The sequence below is a fragment of the Ailuropoda melanoleuca genome, chromosome 3, assembly GCF_002007445.2.
Source record: "Ailuropoda melanoleuca isolate Jingjing chromosome 3, ASM200744v2, whole genome shotgun sequence".
NCBI classification, from domain to species: domain Eukaryota; kingdom Metazoa; phylum Chordata; class Mammalia; order Carnivora; family Ursidae; genus Ailuropoda; species Ailuropoda melanoleuca.
The window spans coordinates 120,556,968-120,576,684 of record NC_048220.1 but is presented as its reverse complement, the minus strand read 5'-3'; the positions used below and the strand labels follow the sequence as shown (position 1 = coordinate 120,576,684).

At 38.0% G+C, this 19,717-nt stretch overlaps 2 protein-coding genes across 3 annotated transcripts; one reads left to right on the top strand and one right to left on the bottom strand.

Moving 5' to 3' along the window:
* Positions 1-921: 921 nt before the first annotated feature.
* On the bottom strand, positions 922-7,593 carry RAD1 (RAD1 checkpoint DNA exonuclease). Of its 2 annotated transcripts, none has more exons than XM_034657023.1 (6): positions 7,424-7,593; positions 6,691-6,955; positions 5,716-5,824; positions 4,376-4,634; positions 2,380-2,478; positions 922-2,055 (listed from the first exon to the last, which is right to left on the bottom strand). In XM_034657023.1, the coding sequence occupies exons 2-6, from the start codon at positions 6,883-6,885 to the stop codon at positions 1,872-1,874; spliced, it is 846 nt and encodes a 281-aa protein (XP_034512914.1). In that variant the 5' UTR covers positions 6,886-6,955; positions 7,424-7,593; the 3' UTR covers positions 922-1,871. The 2 variants fall into 2 exon arrangements, with proteins under 2 accessions (XP_034512914.1, XP_011223575.1); XM_011225273.3 differs by having other exon boundaries at positions 6,691-6,958; positions 7,424-7,591.
* An 11-nt stretch (positions 7,594-7,604) lies between these two features.
* Positions 7,605-18,500, top strand: BRIX1 (biogenesis of ribosomes BRX1). The gene is made up of 10 exons (XM_002919431.4): positions 7,605-7,895; positions 10,658-10,769; positions 12,166-12,209; positions 13,871-13,941; positions 14,218-14,267; positions 14,373-14,446; positions 14,610-14,660; positions 14,796-14,897; positions 15,950-16,078; positions 16,302-18,500. Exons 1-10 carry the CDS (start codon positions 7,737-7,739, stop codon positions 16,569-16,571), a joined length of 1,062 nt encoding a protein of 353 aa, XP_002919477.1. The 5' UTR covers positions 7,605-7,736; the 3' UTR covers positions 16,572-18,500.
* The last annotated feature ends 1,217 nt before the right edge of the window (positions 18,501-19,717 follow it).

The window sequence follows — 19,717 nt, the reverse complement described above, 5'->3', positions numbered from 1 at the left end:
ATTCTAAATGGCTAAAGATATGTACAGCTAAAATGATTGTCTTAAATGTGCAAAAAGTCAATCTTTCCCTATGAAACCAATATATATTTTAAATCCTTCACAGGTCTAACTTTTAAAAAATACATTAGATCAAAATCAATTCAGAGCTAAATAATTGAAATTATCGTGACTAATAAGATGCTAAAATGTAATCTGAAATGGAGGTTCTTCCATCTAACAAATACTTATTAAATATGTTACATACTAGGCACTATTCTAGGTATGGGACATCAGTGAACAAAACCCAAAAATAACTGCCCTATTTTAAAGGAAAATTATAGTCCTTGAAATTGACTGGGTTAAATATTTTCAAAATTATGTTTTATATTTGTTCTGTTCTCGATGTTTCTCTAAAAAAATGTTTGCACAACATTTAGTAGATTCACTTCCTTCTTGAACATATACTGTACTTCACAAAACTCCAACTGTTTGTGCCAGCCGGCATCCTGTGAGGACCTGGGGACTCGGGAGTCATCAGGGAGTCACTGTGGGCTAGACACTCAGAACTGTCCATGTGCCAGGGAGCATTTCCCTGAAGTGCTTTGCCGAACTACTCTCCAAACCAACCTCCTCTAATGCCGTGTGGCCTATTTTAAGGTAGGGCATTCCAAATGTACCCTTTTAATGAATGTTTTTGATGAATATTATTCAATGGTTCTTAACCATCAGTAACGGGGGGTGGGGGTCACAGGTCGCAAGGACTGGCATTAGTGGGTAGGGGCCAGGGAGGCTTAATGAATCCTTCAATGGGATGAGTTTTTTTTTCCCAATGACGAACTGTCCCACCCACAAAAGCCAACAGTGCCTGCCCGACGCTGAGCTATATCACACGGTATAGGAACTTTTAGTTATATGTTTTTTTCTACTAGAAAACAAGCCAGATAATTTTAGTATTTCATTTTATTAAATATCTACATGCCATCAAAATTGATTGAAAACTACCCCAGAAAGTGCAGAATCACTTAATAACTGGTTTTCAACATCTTGGATGAGAAAGTCTTATAGGCGAATAGAAGGTATCTATTAAGTACTTACTACAGTACTTACTGCAGTGAGCAGTTCCAGAGAATAAGAAGAAATCCTGTAACTCTGAAGACTGTTTTATATTTTGTTCATAGATTTCTTTAAAATGTGTACTTTAAAAATAAATCATATAATTACTCAGACTTGTTTGGCAAAGCCTAAACTTCAGAACATTTGGGAAGAAATCACAAGTAAAAGCAATCACTTCAGTGCAATTAAATGCTATTAAAACCAAAAAAAAAAGTATCCTTCAAAACAGTGGTTCTCAAACATTAGCATGCATCAGAATTTCCTGGGGGGAAGTTTTCTTGAGCTACAGATTCTTGGCCCACCGCCAGAGTTTCTGACAAGTTTCCAGGTAATGCTCCTGCTGTTGGTCTAGGTGCCACACTTTGAGAACCACTGTTAAGAGATATTCTTTGGAATTCAAACTAATAAGCAATGCCCATACGCTGCTGCTTTGTCTAACAGTAAATAAATAAAAGAACATATCAGGTAAGGATTTATCAAAGTTTAAATTTTTAGACTCTTGAAATGTCTGACTTAAATAGATGATTCATCTTGCCTCATAATGATTCCCGTGAGTTCAAAAGACAGAACCACAGGACAGTCCAGTAGTGGGTAATCCATGACTACATGAAAACATTGGCTTACAAAATACACAGCAACTGTTAGGCTACATGGACCTTATTCCCATCTCCTCCATGCTTCTTCCCTTTAGAAAACCCAGTATCACGGAGCCACTATACCCAGAATGAGAATGTGACCTCTCTGGAATGTTCACGTAGACATCACAGTGAATGCCATACTTAAGACTCTGATTCGGAAACTTCTTCATCAGGACAGCAGTAATATTCCACAAAGCATATCTGTCCATCTTCATTTCTAATCATATACTGTAATGAGAGGAATCCTCGGTTATCTGTTCGAATAGATACCTTACAAGACAGGACTAAGGCCTTTGTGGAGGGTTTCAGTAAAGCAATCTTGTATCTGAGGAGGAGTAAATAAAAAGCAGTTGTTATTTGGACACACTTGACATAGTGCTCATAACTCCAAGTAAAGGACAAAAATTAGCCAAGAACTACCAAGTAACAACTAGAAGGATAAAATCAAATACTCGTCCAATTTGCTAATATTTTTCATTTTTAAAATTTCACCCACTATCATGACCCCAAATCTCCAAGTAAACCCAGCACCCTACTATTTATATCTTTAGGATGTTATTCCTTTAGCAACAGATTGAAAGTTTAATATTTATTTAATAGATACATGATATTCGATCTCACCTTCATCACCAATATATTAAGAACTGACCTGTTGACCTGCGTCTGGTTACAATTAAATGATTCCATCAAATCAGAATCTTTGGGATAATCAAGGTGGGAGCTTCCCGCATTCCCAAAAGTAGATAACCTACAGCAAAAAAAAAAAAAAAGAGCAATTCATTTATTCACTGGTCCAACAATAAGCCACATTAGGATCTCAGTAAAGATGACACTTCCTTAAGAAGCTCATTCTGGTGAGTGACAGATATAAACAAACACTGACAATACACTATACCAATTATAGTAATAAAGATTCTCACAGGATGCTATGGGAGTTCAGAAGATCCAGCAACAAATAAACAGCTTTGGAAAAAATCAATCATGAAAGGAATCCAGGGGTGTCTGCCTCAATTTCATTACCTTAATTCTACTCTGATACTCGTCCTTCCTCATCCTAAATCAGAAATCATATAAAAGGAGAGAGTTTGAGGAGTGATGGAAGACCCTGATTGAACTCATCGGCAAGCCTGGGGTCCTGTTCTCCACCCTCAACCGCCACACCCCGGAATTCTGGCTCCTCTGTATCTTAGTCAGACTGCTCTCTAGGCTGTTTCGTGGTTTTCCTTGCTTGGCAGTATCAGCAGTTTGTGTGTTTAGCAATTCATAAATGTTTAACGTCTGTTTAATCTGCAAGAATGTATTGCCCATTTGCTATGGGGTCAGCACACTGGTAAGTACTGGGTGAGCGCACAGAAGACCTAGGTGCTGGTCTCCCTCAGATTTGATCTTTTCTCTCCTCTAACGTAACCTCTTTCCCCGAGCCATCTCATCCATCCCCAGACGTGATGATGACTCCCAAATCTAAATTTCCATTCTAGATTGATGTTCTGAGCTCCATATGTTCAGCTACTCCCTAGTGTCATAGGCACCTCAAATTTAACAAATCCAGAAAAAAATTTCAACTCCTAGTTCCCCACCACCTCATCATTTCCCGTCCCGGAGAGGAAAGATACCATGATCTATCTAGTTACCTGTGCTGAGAGACACCACTTCGATGGGGAGCCTCTGAAATGCGCTGTTTAAGTGCCCAGAATTTTAATTCCTATCACTGCTTAAGTAGAATTTCCATTTTGGTTAATATTGTAACCAATCTTGAGCCAAATTTTTAACTGCTGCATGTCATGATAAGGGCCTGTAGTTCTTCTAGACTGGGTTTAAAAAGAACAACATACCTCTCATTCCTTACGTATTTTTAGCTCCTTTACACTTTAATATTCTGATGTAATTCAAAAGAGAACTATTTAAATCCTCTCCGAATTGATTCTAATCCTGAAAATTTCATAATTTGTTGGTTCAAAACATCAGGAGCAGCTTGAGAGTTTTTGACATTGTATACCTGCTGAAAACTGCTGAAAACTGCCCCCCCCCGGAAGCTTACCTCGATCGACCCCCCAAGTACTCTAAGCCTCTCTGTGTATTATTTTGGTACTTAGTGGCACACAATTCTGTTCCTTCTATGCTGTTTCACGTATCTTCTCTTCACCTTGATTTTAAGCCGCTCCTTTCCGAAGTGCTTAAAAAGGTAGTTATGCATATAGTAGGTGACTAATAGATATTTCGTGAATGAACCATGTAACCGTGTATAGAAAACATCTGCTTCCTTTTGCATCCTATACTAACTTGAAAGAAAAGGAGATACCATATGATACAAACACCTTTGTCAAAAAGCTTAAGCCCAAATTTTCCTCATGATGTAACAATCTACACCAGTAAGTAGTACAATGAAAACACCGCTAGATTATGAAGTAGGGACTGGGCTATTCACCTACAAACCAGCACTACTTAACTATGAGCTTTAAATACTGAGTTCATCTTCCTGGACCTCAGGTTTCTGCTCTATAAAAGTATGAAGTAAGAGCAAGAGCTCTCTAAAGATCTGAAAATTCTAGGAACCTGGATAATAAAAGTTGTGTCCTAAGCAAATGTGTAAGCAGGGAGATACAGTAGACTACAGTATTAATTATAATTGCCTTGCAGTCAAGTACCTGAAATAAGGCTTGTCGGGAGACATGGTGATCTGCAGGACCTCACTCGTCATATCCAACTCGGAAAATGCTTCACGGAGCCCCTCTGACTGCAGAATAATTTTATTGATAACATTGGTGCTGCAGAAATCAAAATCCAGAGTCTCCTCGGGCTCCTGAGTATTGATTTTACAGACTGTCACCACTCCTCCTTCTTCCAGAAATAGCATCAAAGGGTAACCATAACCTTGGTAACACATCCGAAGTGCAGTTAAAGTCCCTGCAATGGAAATAAATCATATGTCGGGCTTAGGTTTATAATGCAGGTTTCGCTTCTCCTTAAATGACACAAAAAATTCCTGAAGATTATTTTATTCTGTCCAATTTCTAGCACATATGTATGCACCTCTTTACAAAAAGGGATCATATTTTCCCTGATGACAGTAACGTGTAGACAATTCAAACAGCAACTAACAAAACTGGGAATGAGAACAAAATACAACTCTTTGAAATCATTTTCCAGCTTGCCAGAAACACCTCAGAAATAGCTTATTGGTTTTATATATCTACAATTTGCAGGAAGGAGAATCTACATGGACCAATACTGCAAGTAATAGAATCACTGCAGAATTAGCTAGGCTCTTTCCCAAAGGTGCAATGTGTGCAACAGCGGACTGCTTTAATATCGCCTGTACGATACTGTCAGTGTGTTCACTGTGATGAGGACCCTTCCAACCTTTCCTACTGGGAGATATTTACATTTCCTCAAACTTTAAGATCAAATTGGGAGAAAAAGAGAGGGCAGTTAATGGTGGTGTGGGTTTTAACACTACAAACCACTAGAGAGGAGGAGGAATATGACTAGAGTTTCTAGCTCCTTTCTCTCACTGGATGGAGAGCCACAGTGAGGAATGGGGAAAGGCAGATGCTTTTATGAAAAACCAGCTAGGGAATGCTGCGTTAGAAAAATGTATAATAACAATGGAACTGTCAGTACAAAATTAAAATATATTTTCTAAAGAACCACAACTGAACTTTCCCTGGCTAATCTCTAGATTCTGGTGAAATAAAATCATTCTTTGGGGGAGTCCTTGTAGTTTTATATCCATAGCAACTGAATTCATTATTTCTAAAAAAATAAACATATATTATATATATATTAACATAAATACTTTTGCAAATATGGAAAGAACTATAGCACACTTTCTATTACTGTGAAAAGTTAGAATACATGATTGTGACCAGTGAAAAATGAATTTGCAATTTCCAAGATATTTCTTACTTCTAATAACTTTTCCTGTATTTCTCTGACCATCTGTATAATGCTTTTGTGTCATTATAATGATAATAAAATAGTTCACCTGGCATAGGACTTGATCCAAAAATAGATAAACAGTCTAAAAGGACAGTTAAATTTATTCGAAAAGTAACAGATTCTTCCTGAACTATAAACTCTTGAAATATTCCAGCCTGTGAAAAAAAGTAAACATGAAAATGTATATATATTAATGAAAACTCACATACGAGGTTCTAGATTTCACTTTGTATGTTTTAAAAATAACAATATTGTGCTAACCCATGAAAATAATCTCTGATTACCGATCAAAACATCTTAAGCTTTTTCAACTATTATCCACTAGAATACTACTACTCAGTAGTTAAAGGTATAACTGATTTCAGTACAATGCAAAACTTTATGAAAGATCTTTCATCTAGCTTCTTGATCTAAACTATCGCCCACATGACTTTCCCTTGTCTCATTTTTTGCCCATAAACAGGGCTAAAGTCATTTGGAAAACAGCCAAACAATTTGATAATGCATGAGTGATACTAGTTTTCAATTTCTTTTGAGGACAGGAACCATGTCTTATCTATCCTTCTACACCTGAGGTCACACTCTGCACTTTGGTGTTCAAAAAAATGTTGGATTAGGGGCGCCTGGGTGGCTCAGTCGGATAAGCGTCTGCCTTCGGCTCAGGTCAGGATCCCAGGGCCCTGGGATTGAGCCCCACATTGGGCTCCTTGCTCAGCAGAAGCCTGCTTCTCCCTCTCCCTCTGCCTGCCACTCCCCCTGCTTGCGCTCTCCATCTCTTTTTTCTCTTAGTCAAATGAATAAAATATTTAAAAAAAAAAAAAGTTGGATTAAATCTGAAATCCTATCTGAGCCATACATGTATTACTTTGTAAGGACGGATTACAACCAATAAAAGGGAAAAGGGAAGTACTGGCCAAGAGCGTATACTCTGGAAACAAATGTTTCGGTTCTCATCCCAAATCAGCCACTTGCCAACTGTGGGACTGTTGGCAAATCACTTAAAAGATGCCTATTTCCATACCTGAATAAAAGCATTTGCTTGCACACACTTTGCATTTTCCACTGTAACCTTGATTCCATTTTTAGTAGCGAAACATGTAGCATGTTCTCGGAAGTGAATAGCCTTCAAGATAGTGGAGAGATTCCTAACATTGTCAAGGCTGGCCACTAAGCTGTAGTCATTCTCGTCCTGGATCTGTGGGGTTAGGAGGGGCATCGTCCACTGCACATTTGGTCCCAAGGGATGTTCCCGGTGCCAACACTTGCCGCCGAGGATCACGAAACACCTGCTGCGATTAGACAATAAAACTCCGGATCAATGCTGGCAAGGCCCGCGATGTCAACCTGCGCTGAGGCGAGTGGAAGAGGCCTGGGCATCAAACGCCGCCGGACAGGGGTTGCACCCCACTTCTGCCACTTCGATTCTCTGTAACTTTGGGGGGAAATTACTCCTCTCTCTAAACTACGATTTCCTCGTTTTTAGTAAGGGGCCAGTAACACGGGGAAAGTTGTGAATAAAAACAGGCAACTAATATGGGGGGCCAGTTTCACCACGCCACACTGGGACTACGTGTCCCTGCAGAGTCAGGTTTGAGCTGTCAGGCGTCCCCAGCCTTGCCCCTAGTAGAATAGGCGACGGAGAACGGGCCCTCATTCCCCGGAAGATCCTCGCGTCCCACACAACCCCGTTCACCAGCTCGTCAAGAGGTGGCATTTATCTACTGGCCCCGGGATCCGGGGCTCGGAAACCTTACCTTTCCGGCGGGATGCGGATGCCCGAGAGCCCTTCGCAGCCAGGTCACCGTGGGAGCCGACCGCTCCTCCCGGGTAGCTGGGGAGGAAATGCAGCGGCTCCCGCCGCTCTTTTCAGACCAGACGGCCACCTCGGCCACCGTCACCACAGAGCTAGACGCGGCCTAGAGAGCCGCACTTGCGCCTCCTGAAACCGGAAAAAGGTACCATCGAGCCGGGGGACTGCAGAGCCGAGCGCGCGGTACCATAGAGATCGGAAAGGGGCGCGAGCGGCAGAGCCGGAAGGAAAGCCGAGAGCGAAGGCGGTCAGGCAAAATGGCGGCGACCAAGAGGAAGCGGCGTGGAGGGTTCGGGGTTCAGGCGAAAAAACCAAAAAGGAACGAAAAAGATGCCAAGCAGCCAGCTAAGCTGCGCGACATCGTAGAAGAGGCGGAGGAAGAAGAGAGAGACCGTATCCCAGGGCCCGTTTCCAAGGTAGAGAGGGCTCATGTCCCGGTTACGCCTGCGGCTGGCTCTACACGCCTTCCCTGGGGCTACCTACCTGATGAGAGCATTGCTGATTTCGGAGTTGCCGGTCTGTTACCGGAGCTCGGTCTCAGCTTTCCTCCCGGTCAGAGAGGCCGCCGCGCTTACAGCTAGCTCTCATGCACGTGGCCGTCTCCGGGAGGCGGCGGCTGAGGAGGCAGGCGGGCTTCGGAACACTCACACGGTTCACAGGGAAGCAACCTTTGGGGTACTCAGTCCCAGTGTTGTGCCTTCTAATTACTCCATCCCCCCCCCCTTGGGTGGTATTACTTTTCCTTAAAGTTTTTTCTCGCTATTGAGTATGTATCTTCCAGTGGTTACTGTTCCGCCGTAGTCAGCTACTGTCAGTCAGGGATCCTGAAGCTTGTTAGGCGGTCCTTTAAAAAGCGGCTGTCTTTGGGATAATGATTTTGACATGTGTGATCAGGTTTTTAACTCTTAAGGGATGATGAAAGCTAGACTAAATAGAACGAACTTCTCTTGTATTCAAACTTGTTATATATATGTCAGGTACTGTACGAAGTTAGGTTTTCTCTGGTTTTGGGATTGCTAAACTAGAATGTGACCTTCTTTCTGAAGTGTTGGACGAGTGTAGAAGGAAACTTAAGAACTCATGTAAGTTCATGGTTTGTATTCAAAAAAAGGTGAACACAAGAAGTTGGGAACTTCCATTCCTTAAGCTAGGTTAAATACTGTGGAGACAAAGATGGTCTTTGATTTATTTCTGTTTTGATTCTATTTCTACTTTTCTGGCCCTTAGCTTAGTACTCTAGCAGGTAGTAGGTGATTAATAACCGTCTATGGTGGAAAGCACTAGGAAAGGAGTTAGCTCCGAGGGATGAAAGATGAGTTTAAATTCTAACCCTACAGATAATTTATGTCCACGTTTTGAGCTCTTTTGTCATCAGCAAATTAAGAGGAAGAAAATATGATTTACTTTTTGTGAAGAATAAGCTGGACTTCTAGAGGACTTTCAATAAATGTTAGTGCTCCCATTCTTCCCTTAACCTGGAAGGAAATATGATAGTATCTATGACCTGAGTCATAATATGAGAAAATTCTGTGGCAGTGCAGAAGATAGAGGTTACTTTTACCTTAGGACTGTCAGGTAAGGGATCATGAAGGATTTAGCCTTTGAGCTGGATCTCAAAGTAAGGGCACAATTTCAGTATTCAATATTCAAAAATGAGAGAGAACAATACAAGGGCAAAGAAGAAAAAATGATCAAAGGCATTGATGTGGAGGAAAAATGCTGAAAATCCAAAAAATAGAGCCAGATTAGTTAAAAGGGTTGATTTAGGACAATAGTGAGGTAAAAATAGAAATGTATTTTAAAATTCAGTGTTCAAGCTATGTCCTGTTGGAGTTTCTTTGGAAAATCCTGAGGGATTAAGGATATGGTTAAAACAGTGCTTTAAAAAGGCTAAGCTGGTGCTAGTCTGCCAAACCTATTGGAGAAACCCCTGTCTGGGAAGGCTAGCCATTTAGGAGATTTAAGATGATAAGGATCTGAATGCGGACACTGTGAATGGGAAGGATTTAAGAGTTGTTTTGAAAGAGAAATTGACAGCATGTAATAGTGCTTATGATATAGGAGAATAAGGCAAATAGATGATTCAAAGCCTGAGGGATGGAAATGATGGTTGCAGCATTAGAAAAATAAACAGGAAATTTAGTGTGTTTAAGGTTTAGTATTCTGGAGTTGAACTTGAGGTATTAAGTCAAATACTTGGATTATTAGGAGTGGAGAAAGTTCCTTACCTTTCTATAGATTTGATAATTGAAGCTATGGAATGATTATGAGAACTCCATCCTGGAGAGAACAGAAACCGAAAGAGAGCTAGGAAAGACTTTTTCCAGTCAGGAGGAGGAACTGGAGAGATGGAAGAAGAAAAACCAAAAATGAAGAAAGTCAAGGAAAGCATTTCTGGGAGGCAGCTCTGGTCATGAATACCACTGAGAGATTTGTCAGGATTGTTTGGCCTGCTACCTGGAAGCTTTTTATGAATTAGTATTGCGTCTCTACTTACCTTACATGCAAGGAATTAACTTTCCCATTGGCTGTGTTATTTTATTAGAACCGAGGACTATCTTTAGCTTGCTTTTTTAGTTGGGGGATCTAAATTTTGTCTATGAAGATAAAATGAGGACTTTTTTAAGTTCCTTTTTTGCATCATCACATGATGCCATGATGCTTTGTCATTTCTATCCTATATGACAGATACACTGTGGTTATCTATCATATAGAATAGAAATGGCAAAGCATCTAAATAAGGGTTTCATGTTGTTCTTGCCTTCATGTCTATTGATTTGCTTGCTTGTTGACTATCTTCCCACATAAGAACAGTGCCTGACTCCTGATAGGAACCTAGTAAATATTAAATTAATATTAAAGTTTTCTTGTGAAAGGAATATTGAGTGAGGAGTTCGTTCTGAATTCAGGGGTGGAAAGATTCTATGTATAGTGAAACATCTCAGTTCCCTGAATTACACACATGGGAGAGAGGCAGAATTAAGGATGTAGTCTTGATACATTAGAAGATGATGGCGTATTTAAGAACTAGATACTTTTAAAACTATCTTTAAAAAAAAACGGTAAAAAACTAAGGATATACTGTATGGTGACTAACATAATAAAAAATTATTACAAGAAACAAACGGGGTAGGTTCAGTATGAGATTTGAAAATCTTAACATTTTCTTTTTCTGTAGGGCAAGTGGAAAAATAAGGAACGGATTCTCATCTTTTCTTCTAGAGGAATAAATTTCAGAACAAGACATTTAATGCAAGACTTGAGAATGTTGATGCCTCATTCTAAAGCAGGTGCCTTTATATCATACACTTGAAAAGTCTTATTTATAAACTTGCCTGTATATTCTCACTTTAAGTTGTTGTTTAACCTTGTCATTTGTTCAGCCTTATCAGGTAAAGAACTCTGTTGTTGCCTCAGAACAGTGACAAGATTTTTCCAATTAATATTTTGTTAGAAATTCTTTACAAAATTCATTAAACATTCCCTTCACTTTCTTAGATGTCCTACTATTATCAAAACATTTGTTGAAGGTCCAGGAATGCCTTCATTGTAATGCTTTCAGAGGTCATGAGCTGGTTTGTCCTTCTAAGTAACTGAGGACTGCCGTGTATTGCTGTCTGCACTTTTTTTTAAGTTGGCTCCATGCCCAGTGTGGAACCCAACACAGGGCTTGAATTCACAGTCCCGAGATCAAGACCTGAACAGAGATCAAGAATCAGATGCTTAGGGGTGCCTGGGTGGCTCAGCCGTTAAGTGTCTGCCTTCGGCTCTGGTCCCTAGGATCCTGGGATCGAGCCCTACATCGGGCTCCCTGCTCAGCGGGAAGCCTGCTTCTCCCTCCCACACTCCCCTTGCTTGTGTTCCCTCTCTTGCTGTCTCTTTGTCAAATAAATAAATAAAATCTTTAAAAAAAAAAAAAAAAGAATCAGATGCTTAACCACTGAGCCACTCAGGCGCCCCACTGTCTGCATTAAAACAAAACAAAACAAAACCTCAGCCTACTTCTAAATGCCAAGATACTCTTTTTAGCAATGGTGTATCTTGCAGGTAAGTGAAGTTTTAAGTTTAGAACTGTGGCGGTACCATCATACAGCTGTTTTTGTGCCTGTGTTGGGAGGAGCTCTTGGCTTTAATTCTAGGTAATAACTTTGTTCCTTAGACCACTGTTTCTCAAACTGGGGTGTGCTGTTAATATCTTTATATCTCTGAAGCTAATAAGAGATTTAATTTCTATTGGTTTTCTTTTTTCTCTCTGTGATAATCTGAAACAGTTTTTTTTCCACTCCCATTTCCTTGGCAACTATGATTCAAAAGTCAAAGATTTCTTTGGTAACAATTTTAGCTTCTTCAGTGAGTGTTCCTAAACTGCAATCCTAGAACATAGATCAGTTTGTGAGAATGTTTCCATACTTGAAAGGGACTTAGAGAATATGTAAAGTTGACAAGAAACACTGCTTAAATCATAATTTATGATTCTCAAGGACTATTTTCTAATCAGTCATTTTTACAAAAAATGAACAAGATTTTTAAAGAGGTCATGTGTTTTTAGGTCTAATAATTTTGAAAATTAATAAAATCTCTTTTCAACTGAAGATTGTAAAAACACTTAAAATGCATTTTTAGAAAGCATGTGTGGTTTGTTTGAAGTAGCTTTGAAATCTTTTATTTACTTTTTCCTTTTTATAGATACAAAAATGGATCGTAAAGACAAGTTATTTGTCATTAATGAGGTGAGTTTAGATAATAATTCAAGTATTCTAGGAACACGATTTAGGAATAAAATATTTTGTAACATTAAAGATAGTTCATTTAAACAATAAGTCAGTTATTCAATGACTTTTAAATTGTTTTGTATAAGATAACTCAAATTTTCTTAACTCTTCAATAATCTGCCTTATAAATTTTTATATACTGTCTATATCTCACAGTTATTTCTTGATCATTCTTATATTTGTCTTTATCTCACCAAACATACTGAAATTTCTGAGAGACAAGGATTATAGCTCTTTTTTTCTCATCATGTACAATACAGTGCTAAATTTATAATGAGTACTTATTTAAGAAACTATCAACATGTACAATATAAGTAAAAAGTCTGTTAAATATTTTAGAAAGCATTTTGCCAGTATTAAAGGTGATAACACGTGGTATTTGCTCTTAAGATACTACAAATTAGCAATAGGTTAATTTTCAAAGTATTGTTGAAGGTATTAAACTTATATTTTCAAGCCAATTTTTTAAAAATTTAGAGGAACTGTGTTTCAAGATAATTTTCTTTTGCTATTAGAAAGGCTTCTTTTATTCATTTAGCATGGATTTTTGAACCTCTGTTCTAAATGGCCTTATTCTAGTGCATGGAAACTGTTTAACAGAACGACACCCTGTTATCCAATGGGGCTTACGTTCTAATGGGGCTTCAGTCCATGAACAAGTATAATTTCAAGTGAAGATAGGTGAAAAAACAGGGTATGCATTTCCAGCAACTGAGGCTTGACTAGAAAACAACCAGCTTAGTGTTGTTAAGTGTTGTTGTTCTAAGACCAATAAGAAACAAGCATTGGACCTAAGAGTTTTTTGAAGTTGTTAGATTTAAAGTCTCAAGTAGTTGAGAGTTGATGAGTACTATATTAGATAGTTTATAGTAATATAAACCTTCAAGATATTGCAGTTTAATTCATCTTGAAATACGTCTTCTATACTTCTGCCTTTCACCAGTCCCTTAGTGATTTCACAGAATGGAAATCACAGAAATGATAGTACAGATGAGGAAGAAAAATCCTAAATTTCTTGAGCTTAAAATCAAAACGCTAGGGGCGCCTGGGTGGCACAGTGGTTAAGCGTCTGCCTTCGGCTCAGGGCGTGATCCCGGCGTTATGGGATCGAGCCCCACATCAGGCTCCTCTGATATGAGCCTGCTTCTTCCTCTCCCACTCCCCCTGCTTGTGTTCCCTCTCTCCCTGGCTGTCTCTATCTCTGACGAATAAATAAATAAAATCTTTTAAAAAAAAATCAAAACGCTAAAGAGTTTAAAATAAAAATAACCATTATAATGGATGTAGTTGGTTCTTGAACGACTGTATTTTCCTAAGATTGATGAGGCTAACTGTTGAGTGCTTTATCCTGCGGGTATCTTTTTTTTACCCTTTGTAGGTTATACGTGAAAGTATGGTGGGAAGATAGAGGTTCCCAATAAGCAAGAGAGGCCAGAGTATCTAGTTTATCTTAGGATACCTAAGGGGATCTTTAAATGTTTCTTTTTGTGAATTTACCTAGACTTAGACCTTTGTAGCCTATTTACCTGCTTAAGTATTTTTGGAGGAATCTCGATATTAATTCCTTTGGTTCTCATTTTTATTATCTACTTAATTTTTCTGTATTTTGTTCTGTTTAGGTTTGTGAAATGAAAAACTGCAATAAATGTATCTATTTTGAAGCTAAGAAAAAACAGGATCTCTATATGTGGTAAGAGAATGTATTAAGTAAGATTTAGGTGGAACTATTCTTGTAAATGGACTTACTATTTACATCTCTTAGGTTATAGACTCCTTTCAGTCTTTTATGTAAAACGACTGGGCCAGGGGATGAAGCAAACTCATTGATTTCACAAAAGTTGAAACCTTTAAAGAAAATTAAATATGTGGATGTTACAAACACAGTTTGGTATCTTTTAAACTGTGAGGTAGTAAGAGTTTACTACATTCTAAATTACAATTAGTTGAAAAAATTCATATTTTTCAGGCTTTCAAATTCACCTCATGGGCCATCTGCTAAATTCCTCGTTCAAAACAGTAAGTTGACTCAGTTTAAGATTTTTTTATGACAAAATTGAAAATGCTCTTTTGGGATAATTGTGCCAAAGTTATAACTATTTTTGTTGTTACATTTTTTTCTAGTCCATACCCTAGCTGAACTAAAGATGACTGGAAACTGTTTGAAAGGTTCTCGGCCCCTTTTGTCTTTTGACCCTGTAAGTTTCTCATTTAGTGTATAAGGTCTAATTTTCTTACTCTGCATGGTTGTTTTTTAGTGGATATAGTTGTATAATTCAATTTAGTTAAAATTTCAAAAAAACCACAACTTTAAACAAAACACTGCTGTTGTCAAATAATGTGTTCATTCTATTTTTATAGGCTTTTGATGAATTACCACATTATGCTTTGTTAAAAGAACTCTTAATTCAGGTAAATATCTTCTCTAGAAAATATTTTTAGTAATATAAATGAGTGTTTCTTTGGGACTTTTTGTTAATTTAGCTATTTAAACATACATGATATACAGTAGAATAAGAAATTAACTTTTTTTTTTTTTTTAACCAGATCTTTAGTACACCACGATATCATCCCAAAAGCCAACCATTTGTCGACCATGTATTTACTTTCACCATTTTGGATAATAGGATATGGTTTCGGAACTTTCAGGTTAGCTTTAATTAATTTTTAATTTGAAATGAAGTAGGATATATAGTATATGGCATTTGTAGAAAATGCAAATAATAAGTCCTTTTGTTTTAAATAGCTTTTTGCCCCCACAGACTTATAGCAGTTAACTACTGTCTCATACTTTGCCTACTTCTCTACTTTTTTCCATGGCTATCAGTTGGTGTGGAGTAAGGGTTTGCTTACAAGCAACTATATATTCAGTGAGATAGAAGTTTCTCTCTAAAGAGGTTGGAATCTGGGGCTGGAGGTTGTTAAGACTTAGACATGATCCCTATAGAATGCATTCAGTGAGAATGGTGAGATGAGTCATACAGTGACTCGTTTAGGAGGAGGGGTGTTTCTGGAAATCTCGAAGCAGGAGTTTGGCAGGATAAGAAGTTAGAAAGATAGAGAGGTGGAAAGAAAAGCATGTGAAGTAACCAGGGCTCTTTCCTGCATGTGTTGTTATGTTGACTACCTTGCAGTGTTCGTTAAACACAGCCCCTAACTCTGAGGGCAGACATACCTGAACCAACAGTGTTGTGTTAGTTCTCTAATTTAGAAGTTGCCTCTTAATTCCGCAATCAGGAGCCATTCAAAAATAAACTTGGCCGTGTATCCTTTTATATACCTTTTAATCTAATTTGAATTAGATGTATAAATACAGTTTAGGGGTTGACTTAAATTTCAAAAGGGTTCTCCACAGGATGCTTTAATACATTTTGCTACAGTAGTAGCAGTTTTAAAAATTCATTTAACCACAGTTTTTCAAGAACACATGCACTGTGAGAACCAAGATAAGGACCAAATTGAAATTGCTCAGTTTTAAAAGAACACCCTGAAAAAAAGTTAATATTTTCCGGTGACAGTTACCTGTAACTAGTATTATAGTTCAGAGAATACTGAGAATTTGGCACTTGCCAAGTTTCACTTCCACCTTAATTTAATTTGTTCTCACTTCTTTTAGGCACATATGTAATGAGGTTATAGCCAGTGTAACTTTGAGGAATAGTATATCCAAACCAAAGTGAAATGTTTCCTTTTTATTAAAGATCATAGAAGAAGATGCTGCTCTTGTAGAAATAGGACCTCGCTTTGTCTTAAATCTCATAAAGATTTTCCAGGGAAGTTTTGGAGGACCAACTTTGTATGAAAATCCTCACTACCAGTCACCAAACATGGTAAGTAAGCTATTTCTGTTGTGCAGTGGTCCTGCGATGCCCAGAACTCTTTGGCCAAAATGATTCTGTCAAGCGATTTCTGTTAACTGGGAAACTAAATTTGTTTTTTTGCCACATACAGTCTTGCAAATTACTACTTTTTTTTAATGACAAGAGTGAAGGGAAATCCATACGATATGTACTATGTTTTTATGTTGAAACATCTGATACTTTTTGTTTTTAGCATCGGCGTATCGTAAGATCCATCACAGCTGCAAAATACAGAGAGAAACAACAAGTGAAGGATGCACAGAAAATGAAAAAGAAGGAACCAAAGACTGTTCTTCCACATGATCCCACTGCAGATGTTTTTGTTATACCAGCTGAGGAAAAGCCGATAGAAATACAGTGGGTAAAACCAGAGCCGAAGGTCGATTTGAAAGCAAGAAAGAAAAGGATTTACAAAAGGCAAAGAAAAATGAAACAGAAGATGAACAGTGGGAATGCAAAATGAATCAGTGGATAACTAATTTTTCAGTAATTTTGTATTTATTTTGTATTCGGTGTGTAAATACTTTTTATTATCCAGGACTACTTTATATCTCATTAGTGTGGCATTTAAGACAAAGAAAAATCAAATTAAAATATGTGGCTTCAGTGGTGTGTATGTCTTTCTAAATATCACCAGAACTCATCAGTTAATTTCTGTTTTTCTTTTCAAAGTTTGTTTGGTATTATTAAAAATATAGCACACTTCAGGTTTAAGCCTGCTCTCTTGGATTAAAATTTTGGGTTTAGCAACGCTGAAATTCAAACAGATTTACTGGGTCATTCATTATTAGTTGTAAAACAATGAATTAGGCACTTTGAGAGCATAGTTTCAGATGGTAAAGTGCATATAGACTGGTAGAAAAAAAAAAAGTCTTACTGAGGTTGGAGTCTCCGAGTCACCAATGAATGAGACCTTGGAAAAGCCAGTCCCTGATCTTGTTTTCTCACCTCAAGAAAGAGAACAATGAAAATAATTAGGTTTTGAGAATCAAATGAGTTAATACATGTGTTGAAAGTATTTTGCAGTCTATAAATTTAATTTAGAAGCAGTGGGTATAAATTATTTAATAGTAAAAGAAATGAAAATGGAACAGTGGGTAGAGGGCCCCAGAACATTTGAGTGTCTCCTCTGATAAAAACACTGTTTGAGGTGGAGAGCCACAGGGCTTACCCTCGTGGAGGTCAGTTAGTAGGAGGGAAGGACAAGATTCCGGGTGCTAGTGGCCATGGACAGGTAGCTGGCTGCTGAAGAGACAGACATACATATGCACATAGACACGTAACATAGGATTGGATCATGCATGTGGTGTTTTGTGACCCACTTATTTTTATTTCATATTAATCACTTCCCCATGTCTTTATTATACAACATGGCTAATAAGCGCATGGTATTGTCCACTCCATGCCATAGCTGTACAATCCGTCCCTTATTGTGGGAAATTATAGTATTTCAGTTATGGGTGCTTATGGCAAACATTTCTTGACATAAATTGTTTTGTACCACCCTTGTTTCCTGTAAGTGGAACTCAAAAGATGTGAACACTAAGAAATTTTGATCGTTCCCCTAAATGTACTTCACCAGAGGTCAGTGTTCATTTATTTACTTGTACCTTTGGCACCAGTGAAATAATTTTTGTCAGTTTGGTAGGTTAAAAAAAGAATACCCTTTTTGGGTAGGTATTGGTTTTTCTTTTGTGACTAATCTTGATTTTGTGTGGTAGTTATCATTTACTAATTTGTAAGAGCTCTTTCTATGGCAGGGTTATTCCAGACATCTTTCCTAGTTCCTCACTTGTATTTTAATTGTGTTATTTAAATTTGTAGAAAGAACAATTTTCTATTATATTTCATTTTTTCTTAATTTTCTTCAAACAAAGGCCTTGAATGTACAATTAGGCCACTTTATTTTGAAATAGTCTAAATTAGGCTACTTATCTTGAAATCTACATTAAGCAGATAATTCAGTTTAGAGGTTCACTTTAAATACTTGCGTGTGGCTAATGAAGGCCGGTTCTGGTTAAGTGCGGGGGGAGAAAAAGCTTATTTATTTAAGCAACTGAATATAGCCTGGGATGAAAAAAAGCTGTATTCAGGATTTGTATTTAAACACCCACATCCCAAGAAGTTAATTATAGGTTATAAAATAAACTGGCTCAACAAGTTGTTTGAAGACCCAAACTTTTAACATTTTCTGAGGTGTGTGTTCTGGAGTTTTAGTGGAATTTCTTCAACAGTTTCGATGATCAGTTTCTACATATTTTCCTGTCTCGAATTACTTCCCTTTCATGATCATTTATGTGGGTACCTCATTTGAATGAGAATTTCTCTTCTTTCAAGTTCATGTTCATTTAGAAGTCAACTTGTTAAATAAAGATAATCCTTTAAACTGAAATTTATATCTAGTGTAATTGTTTTTATATTTATGTACAATGTTACAGGCAGAAACAGTTCCCTCTTCTCTCAGGAGGAAAAAGGCAAGTGACTCACAGTTTGTAAGCAAAACCAGATGGAGGAGGAGGACAGAAAAAGTTCTCTTGTTACTTTTTGTCCCCCTACCCTAGCCACATTCTCAAATGGGGAAAGTTACCATTTTCACCTGTATCCAAACTTCTAAATCCCTATCCATTGCCAATTTACAAACTAAGGTGCTATAGTATCTTCCTTCTTTGAAAAAGAGGTGTATGAATTTCGAGTATGAGTTGGTTGAACAGTGGTGTGTGCAGAAACTTGATGAGGTTTAAGGTTGGTTGGTTTTGATTGTGCAACGGGCAGGATATTAGGGAAGCAAGGGACCACGTCGTACAATAGACATTAGCAAGAGCCAACTCTTCTGTTTACACATGGTTGACAAAATCTACACCTAACAACATATGTAAACATTCCACATTACAGTGAAATATATTGGTGTATATATGAAACCAATATATTTTAATGACAATTAGGATACTATTTTGACACCTCATCAAATTGTTTGGAACAGTTGTAGGGATCTTCCATCCTGTAATAACTGTATCAGATCAACAAAAACTGGTTAAATAGTATCCCTTAACTGCATTCTTAATCTAGGAAATGTAGGATTAGAAGCCAGAAAATTAGGATTAAAGAATGGTGGATGAATGGGTCAGCACAATTTTATCCATGTTGGTGGTAAAACATTTGGTATGTTATTTAAAATGTGTTGATGCTCTCTCAAATTCTTCCAGTTTAAGGCATCATATTTACTGTTATTTCACTGCATATTGGTCAGGACGAGCAGTATTAGAGATCTCGATAAGTGGCAACTGGAGAGAATTGAAGAGTTAAATCCTGTATTTGGTTCACCTGAATCCTGCCATTGATCAGCTGGGGAGGCCTGAGCAAGCCACTCGAAGACTTCGAGCCCGAGTTGCCTCATCTGGAAAAACGGGGCTCCACTGAGAAATCGTTTTCAGAAAACAAGATGCTTTCCAAAATCTTCTCCCATCAGGCTCCTATCAGCCCTCAGGTGACGGTCTGCCCAGTTGGTGCTACTTACACAGACCGCCTACTGTGCCCCTCACAATGACGCCGACCGTGGCCCCGCCTCCCACCTGTCGGGGCCCCGCCTTCATCCCGCCGCGGCCCCGCCTT

Coding starts and splice junctions, on each gene's coding strand:
- RAD1 (XM_034657023.1), bottom strand. CDS start 6,885: ATGCCCCTCCTAACCCCACAGATCCAGGACGAGAATGACTACAGCTTA. Junction 4,635..5,715: donor TGGATCAAGTCCTATGCCAG/GTGAACTATTTT, acceptor TTTCCATTGCAG/GGACTTTAACTGCACTTCGG. Junction 2,479..4,375: donor CCCGACAAGCCTTATTTCAG/GTACTTGACTGC, acceptor TTTTTGCTGTAG/GTTATCTACTTTTGGGAATG.
- BRIX1 (XM_002919431.4), top strand. CDS start 7,737: ATGGCGGCGACCAAGAGGAAGCGGCGTGGAGGGTTCGGGGTTCAGGCG. Junction 13,942..14,217: donor AAACAGGATCTCTATATGTG/GTAAGAGAATGT, acceptor CATATTTTTCAG/GCTTTCAAATTCACCTCATG. Junction 14,898..15,949: donor TATGGTTTCGGAACTTTCAG/GTTAGCTTTAAT, acceptor TTTTTATTAAAG/ATCATAGAAGAAGATGCTGC.